Source organism: Protopterus annectens, chromosome 1.part1 (assembly GCF_019279795.1).
Source record: "Protopterus annectens isolate FY-2018-M chromosome 1.part1, PAN1.0, whole genome shotgun sequence".
NCBI lineage: Eukaryota > Metazoa > Chordata > Ceratodontiformes > Protopteridae > Protopterus > Protopterus annectens.
The window spans coordinates 762,119,143-762,141,319 of NC_056726.1; the positions used below are offsets into that span (position 1 = coordinate 762,119,143).

At 42.1% G+C, this 22,177-nt stretch overlaps 1 protein-coding gene across 1 annotated transcript in view; it reads right to left on the reverse strand.

The window, feature by feature from the left end:
• Positions 1 to 404: 404 nt before the first annotated feature.
• LOC122815002 (nuclear factor 7, brain-like) overlaps positions 405 to 22,177 on the reverse strand; it is a 97,458-nt gene continuing 75,685 nt past the window's right edge. The window contains exon 3 of the mRNA XM_044087258.1: positions 405 to 1,547. Coding sequence (XP_043943193.1) covers positions 546 to 1,547 — 1,002 coding nt within the window. The 3' untranslated portion in view covers positions 405 to 545. The remainder of the gene's footprint in view (positions 1,548 to 22,177) is intronic.

Sequence of the window (22,177 nt, forward strand, 5' to 3'; positions counted from 1 at the left end):
TCTTGTACCTTTTAGTTTTACATTTCCTTCATAAGCAATGCCTGGAACTCTCAAGATTTATTGTATGTGCCTGTAATCAGCTTGTCTCCATGGAAATATAAGAACAAAATATACAACTATCCTAAACTGCAGACCTCTCAACTCATACTGAACATTTATTTCCTAAAGGAAAGCTTCTCATTGAAGTTACAATGTTTTCTTTTTTTTTTCAAACCCACATGCCTACACAAAAAACTTGTTTTTAGATTAAGCCAAGGACACTAATCAAGACATTTACATATGCAAAGGTACAGTAAGAGAAAACATGTCAATTCTATATTTCTGTGTAGCCATTGATTCATAGATTCATAGATTAGTACTAGGCTAACTGCCTTTGTGCGCCATTTTAAGCCTAGCCAATTACCCCATTTGAGAATCAAACCCTGCACCATTGGTTTATAAGGCAAACACCTTAACCATTATGCCAACCTCCCACCCCTATAGGTAACAAAGAGTGCCTACTGCTTCTTTGATGATGGTACTTATTTGCTCTGCCATCCCTGGTGTCACAGCCTAGGTGTCACAATCTGCAATGGTAGCCCCTTGCCCATCTTCACACCAGTAAAGAAGAAAGGGTACACCTTTTCCACAAAGGTGTCTTTGTAGGTGTAAATACAGCAGAACTCATAAGGGTCATAGAATGACAGCAACCCTTTCTCACAATCAAGGTATACTCCAATCCTCCTAGGCTGCTTGGTCAGCTTAAGAGGGGTAGGAGGCACAGTATAGGCCCCATACACCTCTCCATCTCGAACAATGGCCCAGAACCCATTGGAAGGTGATAGTTTTACTTCCCCCTTTCGAGTCACAGAATCCTTTGCCACACCCAACCCCCACTCAGTCTTTATACCAACATCCACTTCCCAATAGTATCTTCCAGAGTCAAATCCAGTGTTGCCCAGAACACATGCAGCAGGATCAAACCTCTCAGGAAGGTCAGGCACTGATCGTTTCTTGTCACCACAACGCACTCTTGTCTGTCCATCAAGGATCAAGAAGGGGCAGGCAGTCTCAGGGTTTAATTTAACTGGTTCTGGAGTTAATTTGAGAATATTAAGCATCTTCCTCCAGATCCAGTACTGCAGTGGTCCAGCATACGGGTCATCACTTAATGCCACAGGGGACAGGTCCACATCTTTACTTGGGATATTGGTCCTTTCCTGCATTTCTTTCAGTTTCATCAGAAAAGAGATTTCATCTTCCTCTTCAATGTTCTTTTCTATTTCATCTACTCCAGTGGTCAGCAACTGTAGGTCATTCTTGATAATCTGGATGCGCTGCTCCAGGATCTGTCTTAGTTGCTCCTCATCTTCATGAAGTTTCCGTAGCAGGGAATTCTCTTCTTCATACAGGAAGACATGCAACTTGCCAAAGCTCTTCTTGATTTGCTCTTCCACTGCCCTGGTCTTCTCTGGAATCGCATTGAGCTGAGCTTCAAAGTTTTCTATAATCGAGTTCTGCTGGTCTCTCTTGTGGGACAGATTCTTCAGGGATTTCTTTAGCTGCTCCTGCAGAAAAAGTGTTGGCAAGGTAACTCTACTGGATCAGTATACAGCTGGGAGCACAAAGGGCATAAAAGCTGCTTGAACAGCGAATCTGACGAGGAAGAGACTTGATAGCAGTGGGGGGTAGTTTCACCTCATCACTGATATCCTGTCCTGCCTTATATAAGTGGTACATTTTGGATTATTTCTGCTTATTATCTGAGCTTTGCTCCAGCTAAGATCTACCTGAAATCAACTGGACATATAAGTGAATTTAAGTACACTTTTATCTGTTCTTTTTCATATAGTTCTGCATTTAATTTATTTATTTGTGTTTCTCACTGAATTTTATCTCAACTGAAAGTTGTGGCTGTGTCTCTACAGAGTACTTGTTAAAATTTCTGTGTAGCCATTGATAGCAGTGGGGGGTAGTTTCACTTCGTCACTGATATCCTGTCCTGCCTTATATAAGTGGTATATTTTGGGTTATTTCTGCTTATTATCTGAGCTTTGCTCCGGCTAAGATCTACCTGAAATCAACTGGACGTATAAGTGAATTTAAGTACACTTTTATCTGTTCTTTTTCATATAGTTCTGCATTTAATTTATTTATTTGTGTTTCTCAATGAATATTAACTGAGAGTTGTGGCTGTGTCTCTACAGTTAGTTCCTCATCCACCCCCCCCGTTCTTGTTCCGGTGTTAATAATGGTGGCTTTGAAATTGCCCGCCCCTCTTGTAAATTTGTATTTGGATACAACTTCTGGGCCCATCTCATCTGCTCACTTAACTGAATGCAGTGAGATCATATTCTGATTTCAGGCACTCCTACTGTGTACAAAGAAAGCATTTGGGAAGGACAACCCCTGTAGCCTCTTAATCCTGCTCTGTTCCCTCCCTCAAAAAAAAAAAATAAATAAATAAATACAATATATACATATTTTACTCAGCTGCTCTTACTGTAACTGTCTTAATTGCTGTTCTGCATGCCGTTATCTGTTCAGTTGCTCTTACTCTGCACTTATTACTGCTTGTTAGTTGCCTAATTTACTGCCTTCTGCACTTGTTTTTAGTCATTTGTTAATTTAATTGCATTTATTTAAACTGTATTTGCCATAATGTTGCTACATACTCAAGTGTGCTAGCCTGCACTGCAATTTGAATTGTATTTACTGCTGTTTCGCTGCTTTTCTGTTAAATAAATAAATAAAAATTCTAAGCTTGTTTCCTGCCTTTCCTGTAACTAGTCTAGTCCAGATACAGACTTGCTGTATCCAGGACTGTTGGTAAGCGTCTGAGCCCCGCTAAGCCTTTCTGTGTTGGAGGGAAGGTACTAGGCTGTCGGCCCAAAGGCCTACATAAGCCTAGCCAACAAGGTTCCCTGGCTTACGCCACCCAAGAAAGTTATTTTCCTGTGCCACTGTCGAGCAGAGACACAGAAGTGATCCCCGAGGTGTATTTCCTATTTCCCATCCACTCAAGATTTTTCTTGAAGAGTGCTAATGAAGAACTTTGCTTGACATAGATGGGTAGCCTGTTCCAGAGTATGGGAAGTCTCTGGGACAGGAATCTATCCCTCCAGCATGTCCTGTTTATTGTGGTGACAAGGTTTAGGTCCCTAGAGCGTGTAGCTCGGAGGGATCTACCACAAGAGGAGTGGTTCCTGGCCCAGAAATTGTAGCTGTTGTTTGGGCAGTTTTTTTCCAACTCTTTCAACTTTCTGGTTTAAAAGCCGTGCTTATTTCCCACCTTTCATGTAACTAACCTAGTCCAGATACAGAGTTGCTGTATCCAGGACTGTTGGTAAGCTTCTGAGCCCCGCAAGCCTTTGTGTTGGAGGAAAGCCTTCTAGCTTATCAGTGGGAGTGGTAAGCACTAGGTAGCCTGTCTACCACAAGAGGAGTAGTTCTTGGCTCAGAAATTGTAGTTTATTGACCATTTGGACAGTTTGTCCATCTATTTCCACTTTCTGGTTTAAAAGACCACATCTGCGCTTGTTTCCCATCTTTCCTGTAACTAACCTACTGAGAAGCACTAGAAAGCCTTAAACTGATACAAGCCTTCTAGCTTACAAGAGAGACTTTGGAGTGATTAAGTATCAGTTTTCTGTACTTTCCTGCTGTACTTAACTGTTTTCCGCCTAAACACTGATTTTCCAGCATTTATTGTGATTCAAAAGCTTGTTTTTTTTCACATATTGTACTTATTTGACTGCCTGCACTTTTAAAAAGTTATTTTTTGTTTAAATAATTTGTTTAACTGCTGTAGGCTACACACTAAAGTGTGATACCCTTTTCTGATCGTTTGTAGTCGTTTAAAGCTGTTTTAAGTGTATTTTTTACTGTTTTTGCCTTATCTTAAAAAAAAAAAAATTCCTTTCTAAGCTAGTATAGTCCAGTTTTCAGGCTAGTGCTGAATTCAGGGCTGTGTTACAAGTTTCTGAGTTGCCCATACCTTACTTGGATAGAAGGAAGTTTCAGTGATCACCTGTGAGAGAGGGGAGCTTTGAGCAGCCTATCTGTCCCTGGAGGAGTGGTTCCAGCCAAGAAGTTAGTAGTTTATTGGCCATTTTGGGCTAATTTCTCTTAAATTTCCCTGCTATAAAAAACGCGTTTGCATGGTTTTGTGCGCCGGGCAGTGCCGGTTAGCTAGGGTTAAATTATTCCCGGCTCCACTAAGTCTCCTCTTTAGTTTTTCCCTTGAAACTAGTCTAACTCTCAACCTAAGCACTCAAAAAGCATCCTACAGTCCAGCACTTGCTCAGACCTAATAGCAAGCACTAATATACCCTGACACTTGATCGCCCAGCAGGGAAAGGCTCTTTATTCACCCCTCACCAACCAAGCAGCTCACCCTACTATTCAGGCATGACCAAAGGGTAATTTCAGGTGTACACTCCAGTCCAGCTGGTGAATTTGGGTATCCTGAGGCAATGTTACAACTGCCTCATGTACACAGACAACCCTCTCCTCCTACCACAAAACACTAACATGTGCGAGAGATGCAATTATACGGACAAGCTGGAGGCTAAGCTGTCTCCACCCAAGACTGAAACAGTCAGTCAAGAGGACAAGGTTAACACTTGCACCACACCTCCAGCCACATATAGACCTACTAAACCAGCACTGGCAAAAATTACACATAAATACACAAAATCATACTCGGATGCTCTAAATAAAAACCTGCAAAAGCATCAGAGACCTCCAAAGCAGACACCCAAACAACCTGCACCTCCCGTCACAAACCAGACAACATATAAAACACAAAATCAGTGTGCCACACAATCACAGCCCTTAAGGCGAAATAACATACCTAACACACTAGTAATAGGTGATTCTATAGTCAGGCACACTGACGTCCCACTCACTAGGCTGGACAAGCAGAAGGTTACTGTTAGCTGCCTGTCGGGATCCAGAATCTGCCACATAACACAAGCACTCAGGTCACTCCAGAACAAGTACAAATATGACTCTGTCATTGTTCATGTTGTTGTGAATGACCTGAGATGTACCTCCCTGGACTACATGAAGAGAGACATGGAAGAGCTCTCTGATCATGTAGCCCAGGCTGGTATGACCCTGACCCCTAGTAGCATCCTGCCCTCACCAAGAATGATACCTCAGTATAAAGAAAAATGATCACTTTCACAACTGGCTAAGCTTCTGGTGTCATTCAAAGGGGATCCAGTGTCTGTCAGCCTGGGACGACATGCTCGACAAGCCGTATTGCTCTGCAAGAAACAGCTTACACCTGTCACTCCTAGGCTTTTGAATACTGGCCAAGGCTCTTGCTGCCCCCATAGTGCCTTTTTTAGGCAAGGCTCAAAAGTCAAACCCACCTCCATAAACAGCACAAATAACAAAAAACTGAGGGTTATGCTATTCAACGCCAGGAGTTTAAATCTCAAAATGCACGCACTCGAAGCACTCCTCAGTATGGAGAACATCGACATCTGTGCAGTAACTGAAACCTGGTTCAAGGCTCCAGAGAGCACCCCAGCACTACTGGGCTACAACTCATACCACTCATTTTGGCCACAGAACACGGACCGAAACACAAAAGTAGGGGGTGTATCCATATTCATCAAGGATACCTACACCTCCAGTGTAGTGGCGTAGCCTGATACCTCTGAGATCATCCGTGTGCAACTAACATCGGGCAAATCTGCAGTGCAAATTGTGGCCTGCTACAGATCACCCTCCATGACCCAGGACCACCACTCCACCTTTCTGGAGACACTAGAAAACATGAAGGTCCTACTGAACACTGTGATATTGGGCGATTTCAATTACCCTACCATTAACTGGGGAAACTACTCTAGTCCAAACTCCCAGGCCCAGTGCTTCCTGGAATTCATCAACTCAAATACCCTGGATCAGCTAGTAAGCTCCCCTACCAGAGATGAAAACATGTTGGACCTGATCATCACAAACATGGGCGACAGGTGTTCCACACTGGAGGTCAACCCGTCACTGGTTAGATCAGACCATAAACTATTCACTCTGGATGTCCACACCCCACCACCACCCCAACTAAGGAAACCACAGTAAAAAACTTTTCTAAAGCAAACTTCGCCTTACTTAAGACAGAGGCTGTAAGTTTCCCAGCTCCCACGCTAAAGGATAACACTGCCCAAGATTCAGAAACCTTTACAAATGCACTCTATGAGCACCTACAAGGATGCATGGATCGTGCTATCCCTAGCAAAACCAAGACTCACTCCTCTAAGAGAAAGAAACTAGTCTGGTGGACCCCTGCCATAAACAGGCTATACAATAGAAGGAGGAAACGTGTTCAGAAAAAAAGCAAATCCCAAGAAGGAAAGACATCCCTGATCAGTATCAGTAAGGAACTAAGGTCCCTCATGAAATCATCCAAGGCTAACTTCAAAAGAAAAATAGCCAAGGATTCAAAAGATAACCACAAAGCCTTCTTTAGCTATGTTAAGAATGTAAGTGGCAACTCGCAGATATGCACTGAACTAGTGCAAAATAGCACAAAATATACTGAACCTACTGAGATTACCAACATCCTGGCAGATAGATTCAATGCAAACTTCACCCCCAGAAGGGCCCACAACAATACCGGAAAAGTGTAGTGTCCCAGAAATCACAGATGCACAGGTGAAAAATAGCCCTTTCAAAAGCCAAAAACACAGCGTCAATGGGGCCAGAGGGTGTCCCAGGCTGCATTTTGCACGAACTACAGAACGAACTAACCCCTCTACCTAAACACGCTGTTCAACCTCAGCCTCTCCACAGGCTATGTGCCCATAGAATGGCGCACAGCAATGGTTATTCCATTCCACAAAGGAGGGGCCACAACTGACCCTGATAACTATCGCCCCATAAGCCTGACTAGCCTGGTCTGCAAGGCTATGGAGCGCGTCATCATGGAACCCATTAACAAAGACATTGGGAACCTCCAAACACTTGACCCGACCCAGTTCGGCTTTGTTAAGGGCAGATCATGCCTACTAAACCTGGCTGACTTCTTTGAGACAGTCACCAAGGCCATAGATGAGGGAAAGGTTGTTCATACAGCCTACCTTGACCTCTACAAGGCTTTCGATACCATTCCCCACTCAGGTATTACAGAAAAACTCACCAGCCTGAACATAAACCCCTACATCACGAGATGGATTGCCATCTGGCTTACAGACAGAACTCACACTGTAAGAATAGCGGGCTCCAGGTCCGACTCTAAACCAGTCACAAGTGGTGTCCCACAAGGCTCATTTCTGGGACCCCTGCTGTTCGGTATATACTTCTCAGAAATACAGGCAAACACAGGAGGACTATGGCTAACCAAGTTCGCCGATGACTGCAAACTAGGAGCTATAATTGACTCTCTGGCTGACACGGACATCTTCCAAAAGGGCCTTACTGAGATGGACACCTGGTGTCAAAGTCATGGCCTCAAGCTAAATGCCAAAAAAATGCATAATCATCCCATTTGGGAAAAACAAAACCCCCACAAATTACCACATAGGTGGCAGCCCCCTTAATACAGAAGAGGTAATAAGAGATCTGGGGACCTAGGTAGATAGTAATCTCTCCTTTGACAATCATATTGCCAAAGTAGTTAGGAAATCCTTCTATGTGGCCCATCTAATTACTAAAGGGTTCACATCTAGAAATAAAGAGGTTATAGTGCCCCTCTACTCGTCACTTGTCAGACCCATCATAGAGTACAATGCCCCATTTGGGATGTACCTCACAAGACACTTCCAACAGCTGGAGAGACCACAAAAGTACCTCACCAAGAGGATTACTGGCCTCAAACATAAGTCCTATGCAGCCCAACTGAAAAAACTCCGTCTGTACTCAGTAGCATATCGCTTACTCAGAGGTGATCTCTGCCTGACTTACAAAGCCATGTCCAACTCAGAATTGATGGACATGCTCCACCTAAAGAAATCCAAGTCACTGCGAGCCACGCGTTCTAGTGAGCTAAACCTCGCCACAACAATAAATAGAACATGCTGGAGGGATAGATTCCTGTCACAGAGACTCCCCATGCCTTTGAACAAAATTCCAAACTACATTAGGCAGAGCCCTTCTCTAACACTCTTCAAAAGAAACCTTGACGAGTGGATGGGTAACAGAAAATACACCCCTGGGATCACTTCAGTGGCTCTGCTTGACAGAGGATCAGTTAATTACTCAATGGGGTGGCGAAAGCCGACACACTCTGGCTAGGCTTATAAATGCCCTCGGTCAGATAGCCTAGTACCTACCTATGAACAAGTGTTATAATCAGTGTGCTTTTACACCCCATCCTGCCCCCAAGAGCCCAAAATTACAGCATATTAACTTAAACACACTTTTGTCCAGCCTTTCTTCTCTTTTTACATTGTAGTACCTACATTTCTTAAAACTTACAAGTACTTGTTTACTTTGGTATCTTTATTACATACAACATGAATGTATCACAAAATACCATCATAATGGGAGACTTCAACTACCCTAACATAGATTGGGTACATTATTCTAGCCCTAACACCCTAGCCCAAAGGTTCCTGGAATTCATAAATTCAAATGCACTGGAACAACTAGTCACCTCTCCCACTAGGGGAGATAATATACTAGACCTGATCATCACAAACATGGGGACAAAATGCTCCACACCGGAGGTATACCCCTCACTAATGAGATCTGACCACAAACTAATCACCCTGGATATACATATCCCACCTCCACCCCCAGCACAAAAGACCACAGTGAAAAACTTCAAAAGCAGACTTCACTCTTCTTAAGACTGAGATGGTATCCTTTAAGCCCACTGGGCCAGTGGATACCACATCCCTAATGCTGAATCCTTCACAAATGCTTTCTATGGACATCTCCAAGAATGCATGGATCATGCAATCCCAAATAAATCCAAGTCCCTCTCCACCAAAGGCAAGCATCCTGTCTGGTGGACCTCAGCCATTAACAAATTGTATAACAAAAGAAGGAAGCTACTGCATGACAGAGCAAAATCCCATAAAGGGGAGACATCTCTGATCAACACTAGCAGAAAACTACGTTCTCTCATAAAACATCCAAGGCCAACTTTGAGAGAAAAATCGCTAAGGACACTAAAGATAACCACAAAGCCTTCTTCAGCTATGTTAGAAACCTGGGCAGAAACCCTCAGATATGCTCAGAGTTAGTTCACAACAACAAAAAATACACTCAACCCACAGATATTGCCAACATTCTGGCTGACAGGTTCAGTGCAAATTTCTCCCCTCCCTCACCCCCAAAAGAAGAAATACTTATCCCAGCTGAATGTAATCTCCCTGTCATCTCAGATGTCCAGGTGAGAGCCGCCCTCATCAAAGCTAAAAACACAGCATCAATGGGACCTGACGGTATCCCGGGTTGCGTACTACGTGAACTCCAAGAGGAGCTAAACCCGCACATAAAAATGCTATTTAACCTTTGCCTTACTACAGGATATGTACCTGAACACTGGCGTACAGCAACAGTGGTCCCACTCCACAAAGGGGGTACCTCTACAGACCCTGGGAACTACTGCCCTATAAGCTTAACCAGCCTGGTCTGCAAAGCTATGGAAAGAATCATTATGGAACTCATAAACAGAGACATTGGGGACCTACAGTCACTTGATCCCACCCAGTTCGGCTTTGTAAAGGGCAGATCCTGCCTTTTGAACCTGGTTGACTTTTTCGAAACAGTCACTAGAGCCATTGATGAGGGCAAAGCAGTCCATACGGCCTACCTGGACTTGGCTAAGGCCTTCAACACAATACCCCACTCAGGCATCACAGATAAGCTCAACAGCTTAAATGTAAACCCTTATGTCACTAGATGGGTTGCAAACTGGCTAAAGGACAGAACCCATAAAGTTAAAATCACTGGAGCAGTGTCATACTCAAAGCCAGTCACAAGTGGTGTCCCACAGGGATCTGTCCTGGGACCCCTCTTGTTCGGCATTTATTTCTCAGATGTTAAAGCAAACATGGGAGGGTTGTGGCTGACAAAGTTCGCAGATGACTGCAAACTAGGCGCCATAGTCGATACACCAGCAGACACATACATCCTACAAAAAGGCCTCACAGAAACGGACAACTGGTGCCGGAGTCATGGCCTTAAACTAAATGCCAAAAAATGTATAGTCATCCCCTTTGGGAAAAACAAAGTACCCACAAATTATCACATAGACAGCAACCCACTGAGTACAGAAAAAGTAATCAGAGACCTAGGGACCCAAGTTGACAGCGACCTCTCATTTGACACCCACGTTGCCAGAGTGATTAGACATTCTACCTTGCACACCTTATCATGAAGGGATTCACATCCAGATCCAAGGATGTCATTGTACCCCTATACTCCTCCCTCATCAGACCCATGATTGAGTACAATGCCCCATTTGGTATGTACCTCACCCAGCATTTGCAACAGCTGGAGAGACCACAAAAGTACCTCACCAAGAGGATCAAGGGTCTCCAACATATGTCTTATTCTGCCAGACTAAAGAAACTCCAGCTCTATTCAGTAGTAGCATACCACCTGCTCAGCGGTGATCTGTGCCTGACATACAAGGCCATGTCCAATCAGGAACTGATGGACATGCTCCACCTCAAAAAATCCAAATTCATCAGAACCACGAGAGCTAAAGACTTAAACCTCGGCACAAGTATGAATAGGACATGCTGGAGGGATAGGTTCATAGGTTCATACTAGGCTATTTGCCCTAGGGCATTTATAAGCCTAGCCAGAGTTGTGTGGCTTTCACCACCCCTTAGGTTGAAGAATACTATACCCATTAGTTTGCCGTGCCTCTGTCCAGCAGTGATACAGAGATGATCCCCGGGGTAAACCTACGATCTCCCATCCACTGGTCAAGATTCCTCTTGAACAGAGCCAGCGAGGTGCTCTGTCTCACATGGACCAGAATTCTGTTCCACAGCATAGGGAGTCTCTGGGTGATGAATCTGTCCCTCCAGCACGTCCTATTTATATCCGTGTTGAGGTTTAAGTCTCTTGCTCTTGTGGCTCTGGTGGATTTGGATTTTTTGAGGTGGAGCATGTCCATTAATTCCGGGTTGGACATGGCCTTGTATGTCAGGCACAGGTCACCTCTGAGCAGACGGTATGCGACTGAATAGAGCTGGAGTTTCTTCAGTCGGGCAGCATATGGCATATTTTTGAGCCCCTTTATCCTTTTGGTGAGGAACTTTGGGGTCTTTCCATTTGCTGCAGGTGTCGGGTAAGATACATTCGAATGGGGCATTGTACTCGATCATTGGTCTGATAAGTGAAGAGTACAGGGAATAATGACCTCCCTTGATCTGGATGTGAATCCTTCATAATCAGGTGGGCAATTTAGAAGGTCCTCCTTACCACTTTGGCAATGTGAGTGTCAAAGAAAGGTTACTGTCAACTTGGGTCCCCAGGTCCCTGATAACCTCTTCTGTGCTTAATGGATTGCCACCTATGTGGTAACTTGGGGTTACCTTGTTTTTACCAAAGGGTATGACTATACATTTTGGCGTTAGCTTAAGGCCATGGCTCTGGCACCAGTTATCCATTTCTATGAGACCTCTCTGAAGGATATCTGTGTCTGATGGATTTTCAACTATGGCACCCAGTTTGCAGTCATCTGCAAACTTTGTCAGCCACAATCCTCCTATGTTTGCCTGCACTTCTGAAAAGTAGATGCTGAACAAGAGGGGGCCCAGGACTGAGCCCTGTGGGACACCGCTATGACCGCTTGGAGTCTGACATGGCACCAGCAACTCTAACCCTGTGGGTTCTGTCCTTGAGCCAGTTTGCAACCCATCTTGTGACATATGGGTTTACATTTAAGCTGGTGAGCTTTTCTATGATACCCGAGTGGGGTATTGTGTCGAAAGCTTTTGCAAGGTCAAGGTAGGCTGTGTGAACTGCCTTACCCTCATCAATGGCCTTGGTGACTGTTTCAAAAAAGTCGACCAAGTTCAAGAGGCATGATCTGCCCTTGACAAAGCCGAATTGGGTAGGATCCAATGTCTGTAGGTCCCCTATGTCTTTATTTATGAGTTCCATTATGATCCTCTCCATAGCTTTGCAGACCAGGCTTGTTAAGCTTATGGGGCGGTAATTACCAGGGTCCGTAGAAGCACCGCCTTTGTGGAGTGGGACCACAGTTGCCGTACGCCACTGTTTGGGTAAGTATCCTGTGGTAAGGCTAAGATTAAACAGCAGCCTTATGTGTGGGTTTAGTTCCTCATTGAGTTTGTGTAGCACACAGCCGGGGACACCATCCGGTCCCATTGATGCTGTGTTTTTAGCTTTAGAGAGAGCAGCTCTCACCTGGGCATTTGAGATGATTGGGAGGCTACACTCTGCTGGGATAGATATTTCTCCTTTTGGGGGAGAAATTTTCACTGAACCTGTCTGCCAGTATGTTTGCAATGTCTGTGGGTTCAGTGATTTTGTATCATTTTGGACTAATTCTGAGCATATCTGGGAGTTTCCACCCAGATTTCTAACATAGCTAAAGAAGGCCTTATGATTGTCTTTTGAGTCCTTGGTGATTTTTCTTTCAAAGTTGGCCTTGGATGATTTTATGAGTGATCGTAGTTTTTTACTAGTATTGATCAGAGATGTCTTCCCTTTTAGGGATTTTGCTCTATCTTGTAGTAGCTTTCTCCTCTTGTTGTAAAGTTTGTTTATGGCTGGGGTCCACCAGATCGGGCGCTTGCCTTTGGTGGAAAGGGTCTTGATTTTATTTGGGATTGCTTGATCCATGCAATCCTGAAGGTGCTCGTAGAAAGCATTTGTAAGGGATTCAGCAGCGTGGGTTGTGGTTTCCAATGGCTTAGGGGCCTTGAAGGATAACACACCAGTCTTAAGAAGTGTGAAGTTGGCTTTTGAGAAGTTCTTCACTGTGGTCTTTTTTGTTGGGGGTGGGGGCGGGATGTGGATCTCCAGTGAGATTAGTTTATGGTCTGATCTCACCAATGAGGGATATACTTCCGGTGTGGAGCATTTTGTCCCCATGTTTGTGATGATCAGGTCTAGTATATTTTCACCTCTTGTGGGAATGGTGACAAGTTTTTCCATAGCATTTGAGTTTATGAACTCCAGGAACCCTTGGGCTAGGGTATTGGGGCTTGAGTAATGTTCCCAGTCTATGTTTGCGTAGTTGAAGTCACCCAGTATGATGGTGTTTGGAGAGACATTTATACTCTCCAGTGTCTTCAGGAAGGCTGTGTGGGGTTCCTGAGTTTGAGAGGGTGGGCTGTAACATGCTACAAACTGTAGAGCAGTTTTGCCTATGGTTAATTGCACCTGAATGGTATCTGATGCTTCGTGAGTTGCCACCAGCCTGGAGGTGTGGGTATCCTTGATGAATATGGATACACCCCCTCCTTTTGTGGTACGGTCTGGGTTTTGGGGCCGGAAAGCATGATATGAGGTAAAACCTGATAGTGCCGGGGTGCTCTCAGGAGCCTTGAACCAGGTTTCAGTCACAGCACAGACATCAATGTTCTCCATACTGAGGAGGGCTTCGAGGGCGTGCATCTTGAGATTTAGACTTCTGGCATTGAGCAGCATTACCCTTAGTTTTTTTCCATTATTGTTTTCTAGGGTGGTGGGTTTAGAATTTGAGCCTTGTCTAAAAAAGGCACTATGGGGGTGGCAAGAGCCTTTGCCAATATCCGGAAACACAGGGGTGACAGGTGCAAGCCGTCCCTTGCGAAGCAGCGTGGCTTGTCAAGCATGTCATTCCAGGCAGGCAGACATTGGATCCCCTTAGAATGACACCAGAAATTAAGCCAATTATTAAAACTGATCATTTTGTCTCTGTATTGTGGCATCATTCTTGGTGAAGGTAGGATACTGCTCAGGGTCAGGGTCATACCAGGCTGGGCTACATAATCTGAGAGCTCCTTTATGTCTCTTTTCATGTAGTCCAAGGAGGTACGTCTCAGGTCATTCACACCGGCATGGACAATGACTGAGTCATACTTGTACTTGCTGTGGAGTGACCTGAGTGCTTGTGTTATGTGGCGGATTCTAGCGCCCGACAGGCAGCTTACTGTGACCCTCTCCTTGTTCAGTCTGGTGAGTGGGACGTCAGTGTGTCTGACTATGGAGTCACCTCTGACAAGTGTGTCTGGCATTGTGTTTGGCCTTAAGGGCTGTGACTGATTTGCACACTGACTTTGTGATCTATGTGTTGCTTGTGTTATGTCATGAGGTGGCAGTTGTTTGCGTGTCTGCTTTGGAGGCCTCTGCTGTTTTGGTAGATTTTTGATCAGTGCCTCAGAGTATGTCTTTGTGTGTTTATGTGTTTGATTTGTAGTTGTGATAGTTCTATGTGAGACTGGGTTTATGGTGTGTGTGTGGTTACCTTCTCCTCCTGTCTGGTTTTGCCAGTCCTGAGTTCAGAGAGCTCAGCCTCCAGTTTGGCTATATAGTTGCATCTCTCGCATGTATTTGTGTTTTGTGGGAGGAGGAGAGGGTTGTCTGTGTACATGAGGCAATTGTAACATTGCCTCAATATTCCCAGATTCACCAGCTGAGCAGGAGAGGACGCTAGCAAATGACCCTTTGACATGCTAGAAGAAATGAAAAAGTTTGCTGTGTAACTGAGTCAGAAAGGACCTATAGGGAAGTGGGTACTCAAGGGGGTTTTAAGCTAGTGAAGTACTTTGTATAATATAGAAGTGCTTTACCTGACTAAAAATGCTTTAGGAACAAGTGCTGAGCTTTACAGACAGGCTTACCATGCTCTGGAACAGAATCCCAGTACATGTTAGGCAGAGCCCCTCACTAACTCTCTTCAAGAGAAATCTTGATGAGTGGATGGGAGATCGTAAGTTTACCCCAGGGGTCACATCTGTGTCACTACTAGACAGGGGCACAGTAAACTAATTCTATTATATAAGAGGACCTTCACTGTGTCACTACTAGACAGAGTCACAGTATTCTAAATCTATTCTGTGCATTTTTGTACCATTTCATGGGGTGGCGAAAGCCACATCACAATGGCTAGGCTTACAAATGCCCCAGGGCAGATAGCGTAGTACTAAACTATGAAACTATGAAACAATCACTGAAAAGATTCACCCTCACCCCCTCATTTTAGTTACCACTGACTACATACTATGCAAATCAGCTCTACTATACAACGTACAGGTTATATCACAAAATTGTTTATGCAAATATAGTTGGGAACAAAAATTATTTTACTTAGTTACTTTTTTCCCCTTTTTAGCTTCCTTCCAACCATTAAAGACATGAAATGTGGTATATTCTTGTTCAGTCCACCCACAAGTTTAACAAAGTCAACAAAAGTCCAATATTTCTCAGCCACTTTTTCTTGTAAAGCCATGTTTCACAAATGTGATTTATGTTTTTTGGTCTCACATTTATTCACTAATTTCAGTGTTGCTGATCTTCTTCCTGTTTATTTCCATCTCCCAACACCAGACTCTGGTTCAAGTTCAACATACTGCCGTTTCTTCTGGTCAACTCCTGTACCTTTTTCTGTCTCTTAAGTATTTTCGTGTGGAACATTGGAAGAAGTTTCACTGGCAGAATCTCTTTATAAGTTTTATTATCAGAAAAATGAGAAGCAGAGTCCCCTTCTGTTTGATGGCTCACTTTTTGTTGGACAAACGTATTTCCTCCTTAGCCGGTTCCGCATCAAAAAATGACTGATCCTCCAGGAAAAAAATATTCTGAAGACAGGTAGATACAGCAGCTTGAATTTCACAACTGCTTCTCGACATTCCCTGATTGCTGGGATAAATTTGCTTCTCTTCTGCCTAGCTGTGCCCTTTCATTTAAGAAATCCTGCTGTGAAATATCAGTCTAGTTGCTTATTTCTGTTTTCATAAAATTAATACAGTCTGTTTATTCCAGTTCGTTTGGTACTGCAGAAAATCTCAGGTTTTCTCTGCATGTTCTGTCATATAATTGTACCATTTTTTTAAACGGCTCTTCTTGAGAAGTCTCATACAAAGGCAGCCTTTTCTTCATTTCATTCTATGATTTTTGCAGTTTTATCAGTTCATATGAATAGCTGCTTAAAGCTTCTTTTATTTTTCCAGCCTTTGGTTATTTGAGTTGTTACACTCCTTCAATGTGTCATTTATTTTAATCAGCTCTAAATAACTTGATTTATTTTTTTTTCATATAAATTACTGGAAGCCATTTCTTGTATCAAACCTGGAGCATGAAATCATTTTTACTGAACAGCTGCAGGATTCTTCCCAGTAAGTTTTTTCTGCACATGTTTTTTTATTTTCATTCAGGCTCTCTATAAGTTTCTTTGCTGGCATCCTGACAGTGTACTTACTACCTAGTAACTGAATTTTACTATAGATGGCAGCATTACTAGCCCTTATCACTCAGTTTCTTTTTTTACACTGGAAGACTGAAATTAAGCTGCTGATCAGTGCAAAGCCATCTTGGAACCATGAGAGGCGAATCTTGATTGAAGAGTACAAACGTCCGGAAGATAATAACTCACACAAACATTGAAGAACCAGGGGCATCTGGGCCTAAAAAGGTTCCTGGTTCTTAGTTTAACACCAACTAGAAAATCAGTTTTCTTAACCTAATTTAGCACCTGATGCATATCTTCTGGGAAGTAAAACTATGTCATCCAGACAGTTGAAAAAGTTTCAGGCTGGAGTATTTTAAATAACCCAGCTCTTGTGTGAGGAAGTCCGGTATGTAAGGAAGCTTGTGGTAATTGCCTTTAGCCATCTTGAAAAGAATAGAGAACAACTATTACCTGGCCAAAGGGGGTTACCACAATTATCTTTAGAGAATCCTTCTGAATCTTTGGAATGACCCTAGATATCACTAGAAAGAGTGGAAAGGCATCCAGGAACATCCCATACATGGAAATGTGATGGCATCTATGTTGCAGAGAGTCCTAGAACAGAATTTCTCTAACTGCCTGTTGTGAATAGAGACAAACAGTTCTATTTCAGGAGTTCCCTACAACTGGATCAGTTAGTGGAAGACAGTCGGGTTCCATTTCCATTCATAAAGGTCAGTACTTGTCCTGCTCAGCTTGTCTGCAATAGTATATGGTTGTGACAGACTGTACATAGATTGAAGGGAAAGATTATGGTGAGTTGCTAGTTCCCAGGCTACGATAGCTGACCAGCAAAGGGAGTAAGATCTGGTTCCTCCCTGTTTATAAAACATTTCAAAGCTTTACTGGAAAAGCTCACCTAGACTCTGCCATAACTTGTTGTGAGGGAAAGGTTAGCTTGTTTTTCCTTTCTTGTATTTTGTTTTACTTTATTGCCTTCTATTTTGTATATTGTGATTTTGTTTTCTTTACACTGTGTTTTACTTGTATTCTACTTTTAATTGCATATTAAAACTAGAAAAGTGACCACAGCTGTCTCTTTTGTGAGTCACACAAATGTATTTACTGACTTGTTTTACATTTGTTTACTGGGAGAGTCCAACTGGGCATAAAACCCTTTTTCAGCAGAGGCCCAGGGAGAAAAACTCCATTGTTAGTAAACTATTTTGTTAGTAGAAAGAAAATTGTATAGTACAATAAAGAAAAAAATAGTAACAGACATTCATAATGGTAAAAAGACTAGAACAGAATAAATTGGTCAAGTGGAAGACAAGACCAATATTCTTGTATAACCACGCTTCTAGAAGACAGTTCTTACAGTAGTAGCAGGTAGTGACATTGTATACAATAAAAGTGCAAGTATGATACTTAGCCTTATATACAGGTAGCATAGCAAACTAAAGACTTAAAATGTGATATTAACAGTGTGAAAGAAAAAAAAACAACATAAGGTAGTCATATTGCATAAATGCAATGCTCATTACATATGCAATTAAAATTTTAAAATCAGCTAGTTCCATGGTTTGGGCTACCCATGCCCAGTACATGTACAAGTCAAGGAATTGGTGAGGTGGGCTTTAATGTGATGCTTGAAGTTTTTAAGCTACTGATAGTTCTAATTTCAAGTGGTAAGGCATTCCACAGTTTAGCAATGTAGAAGGAGTAGAGAGAGTCACCTGAGCTATTTTTACTCCTGGTTACTTCAATTAGAGCTTTATTAGTGGATCTTAATGGAAGGGTACTTATATGGGGATTGTGGAGGCCTTGTAGAGCTGGTGTTTTATCGGGTTTATAGTACATTTGGTGGGCAGTAGAGAGTTGCGTGAGAATGAGTTGGTGGGGTAGTTCTAACCAAGGGCCTTACAATGATGAGTTCTAGGAGGACAGCTAGTGACAAAGTTAGCTATCTTATTATAGCAGGCATCTAGCTTGATTAGGTCTGATTTGGAGAGGTTGGTAAGGATTGGTGAGGCATATAATAAAGTTGACAGAAGATGAGTTCTGGCTGTGGTTATTCTGGAGTTTGTTTGTGGTTAGGTAGTTTTTGCATCTGCATAAGGTACCTATTTTCTTGAGTACTTTTTTCACATTCTGGGCAATGTGTAAGTTGAACTTCAAATTTTGATCAATAATAACACCGAGAAGTTGGGTGGATGGTACTGGTTCAATCAAAGTCTCATTACTGGATGTGATGTTGAAGTAAGTGGATTGGAATTTGAATTTAGTGAAGTGGAAGAGCATGAGTTTAGTTTTATTTAGGTTCAAGATTAATTGGGCATCTGCCAACCATGATTCAATAGCATTGAAGGATGTTTGGGTTAAGTTCTGTAGTTCAGGTAGAGTTGGGGCAGAACATATGACAGTGGAATCATCTGCATACTATATAAGGGTGTCTAGAGTTGTAGCATTATGGAGATTATTTGTAAACAGGTTAAAAAGGAGAGGGCCAAGAATAGACCATTGAGGCATGCCCATAGTCACTGGTAGTAAGGGAGAAAGAGCTTTGTTCCACCGTACCAGTTGTTGCCAATCTATGAAGTAGTTCTGAAACCAGGCTAGAGTGGAGTAGCTTAGGTTCAGTTTGGACAAGGCAGTTAGCAGTTTGTTATGAGACACTGTATCGAAGGCTTTTGATAAGTCTAAAAAGATTGCTGAGTTGACTGATGGTGTTAGTGAAGCTAATAAGGGCTCTGGTAGTAGTATGGTAGGGGCGAAAGCTGTGCTGAGTATTTGTAAGTAATTTATTATCTAGGAGATGGTTAAGTATTTGGGAGTGAACACACCTTTCAAGGATTTATGATAGTGGGGATAGGATTGCTATGGGCCGATAGTTAAAGAAGTCAGTGGAGGGACCTCCTTTGTGTAGGGGTATGATGTGAGCAATTTTCTAGAGAGTGGGGATTAATTGCTCAGATATGGAATGGTTAATTAGTAGGGAAACTGGCTAGGAGATGGCTTCAGCTGCATTTTTAAGTATGTTGAGAGTAGGTTGTCAGCTGCCAGGGTCTTAAAGGGTCTGTAGGCTTGTTGTAGCCTTTTCCTGGTAGATGCCTTGAATAACAACCAGACCAGTCAGGAACATCAAGCACAGACACTCACTGTTCAACTAGAGACAGGAACCCACCCTGGTGCTGTTGTGTTCTTAAAGTCAACTGTCTTTCTAGTTGTCTGCACCTTATATTAATTTGAACACATATCTCCTTCCCTCTCCCCTTTCATTGGCTATTATGTGTAAGCACAAAATTATCATATTGTGAAAACACTCCCCTTTAACTATTTAAATTTATTTGTCATCCCACTGTAGTCCATAGAACCAGGATACAAAGTGTTCATTCCCTTTCAATCTGTGTTGCTCTTTTAAAATTAGTGGCGTTCCACTTAGACAGCTAAAGCTCAAGTTACACCCTCTTTCATATCTAACTGCTTAGTGCACACTGCAGTGCTTACGATATTAACCCATTTTTTTTCAATCTTACCTTTAAAATCTGCATCATCTATTGCAAGACCATCAGTTATTGGAGAGCCTACATTCTGCCTCTCAGTAGTCATCTTGGGATTAGTGCTTCTGTTTTCTTCTGGTGAGAGAAAGGGCTCAGGGACATTATTTCCCGGAGACTGCTGATCACTGGAAAGCCTGATAACTACTTCATAGATGACAGCTTGGAACTTGTGCTTATATTCTGCTCTAGATGAGAGAAGGAGCAGAGTGCATTGATTCCTGACTGTCTCTAGTTGAGCAGTGAGTGTCTGTGCTTGATTTTCCTGACTGGTCTGGTTGTTATTCAAGGCATCTACCAGGAAAAGTCTACAACAAGCCTACAGACCCTTGCATCATCTGGGACAAGACTGTGGATCATCAAACAGGCTGTGGCCTGCTTCTCATCTTGAGATTGGTGCTAATGGTCAGAGAAGAAGCAAAGGAGCATTTTATTCCAGCAGAATGAAGCTGTAGTGAAACCAGCAATAGTAGGGAGAGAAGAAGCAAAAGATCATTGTATCCCACCAGAGTGAAGCTGTGGTGAGTAGCTAGGCAGTAGTCATTCATACGACTCCCATCTTTTCATCATTCTTGACAAACTAATTCTTTGTTTTCAGTAAGTACTGCTTAATTTCTTCCTACCTTTAGAATATCTGCCTAAATACTTCATCCTTAAATTTTCAGGGTCTACATATTAGTTTCCCCTCAAGTGTTTGGCAGTGCTCTGGACAGACGCAGACACTTTGAGTGACATTTTTCCTGTATAATATGGGTATGAAATTTGCCACTATCTCTGTTACCAGCTTGGTGGATATAGGCATCGTGAGGGAATATACAAATTGCCTCATGTTTACTGACAACCAGTTAATTCTCAAACACACTGATATGGTATGTGAGAGATGTAGTAAACCTCGAACAGTCCTAGAAAAGCAAGTGTGGAAGGACTCCAAGACACAAGTTTTAACTATGTGCGCTTTTGTTCTTTTTATTCAACAAAACTTCAAAAGAGGTAAAACCAAGTACAAAAACCAAGTTTAAAAGAAGTTCCAAATGAATCACATGATCATCCTTAACCAATAAAATCCTTCTCTCTGTTCCCTTTGTTCATCTTAAAGTTACAGTGTATATAAAACCATGTTCAAAAATGTTCCAGGCACTAACCACTCAGAAGTATTACTCTCTATCTGAAATGGTCTAGTGTTGCTGACACAACTCCGAATATAATTGTTCTAGAATGAAAACATATTTCTGTAAAATGAGAAAATGTGATTACTTTTAACAACTTTAAACAGTATTTTGCATTTAAAGTCTTTGTACCATCAGAAAACATTTCATGTTACTGTTTTATTTGCCACCAGGATTCATGGCATTCAAGTAGGACATTGTAATTGCCAACAAATTATTTCATACTGATAACATCTAATACCAAAAATTGAATTTTTTTGAATTAGTACACATTAGGAAATGTTTGGTTAAAGAATAACTATTGTCTTTTTTTTTCTTTATAGCCAAAGTTTGTTCATAAATTCTTCTTGATAGCTTCCTCAGTTTTTGCAACATAAAACCCTGGACAGGAATCACAGGATGCCAAATAAACCACTCCTTGTGAATCACAATTATATCTGCTTCTGGCCCAAAGGTTTAAATTCAGTGCCTTAATGTGGACGTTAGAAGTGTTGGTAATAAATCGGCACTGGTTATACCTGCCACATTTGTAGGTATCAAATGTGTTTGTTTCTAATGGTGTAGTTGGATGGTGTTGTAACATGGATTTCACATGGTGAATTATTTTGTAAGTAAATGTAGGGCTGTCACCAGCAGTTTTGGCTAATTCACCATTCTCTAAAATGATCTTCCACTTGTCTCTGAGTTTGTCTCTAATCAGATGCATGTCACTAGAAATAGGAAGTGGAAAAGCGCTGCTGTATTTAGCCAGTGAATTATATTGCTAAGGGTTATCTTCCTTGTTTATCTCAAGAAAAAATCGAATATTTTAACATCTATAAAACATACTTCCTGGACACAGTATTGGAGCATATTCACTTGGAAATTTTTACATAGAGCTTTTGTAACTCCTAATAGGATAGCTAAATTTAGTAAATCTACAAACATTTCTTGTTGGAAGTGTTCACAAGTATGCAAAGCAGATTGGTTACATGCAGTTAAAGATTATCTTAAGTTAAAACAATTTTGGAATGACGATTTTCTAAAAGCTTTATTTTTTGATTCCTTCTCACTCACCAAAGCATTAATTTTATTTAATGTCAATGAAGGCTCTCCTTTGAATAAAGACAATCTTTTTTTACTATGGACAATACTTGTGATTGCCAGAAAATGCATTA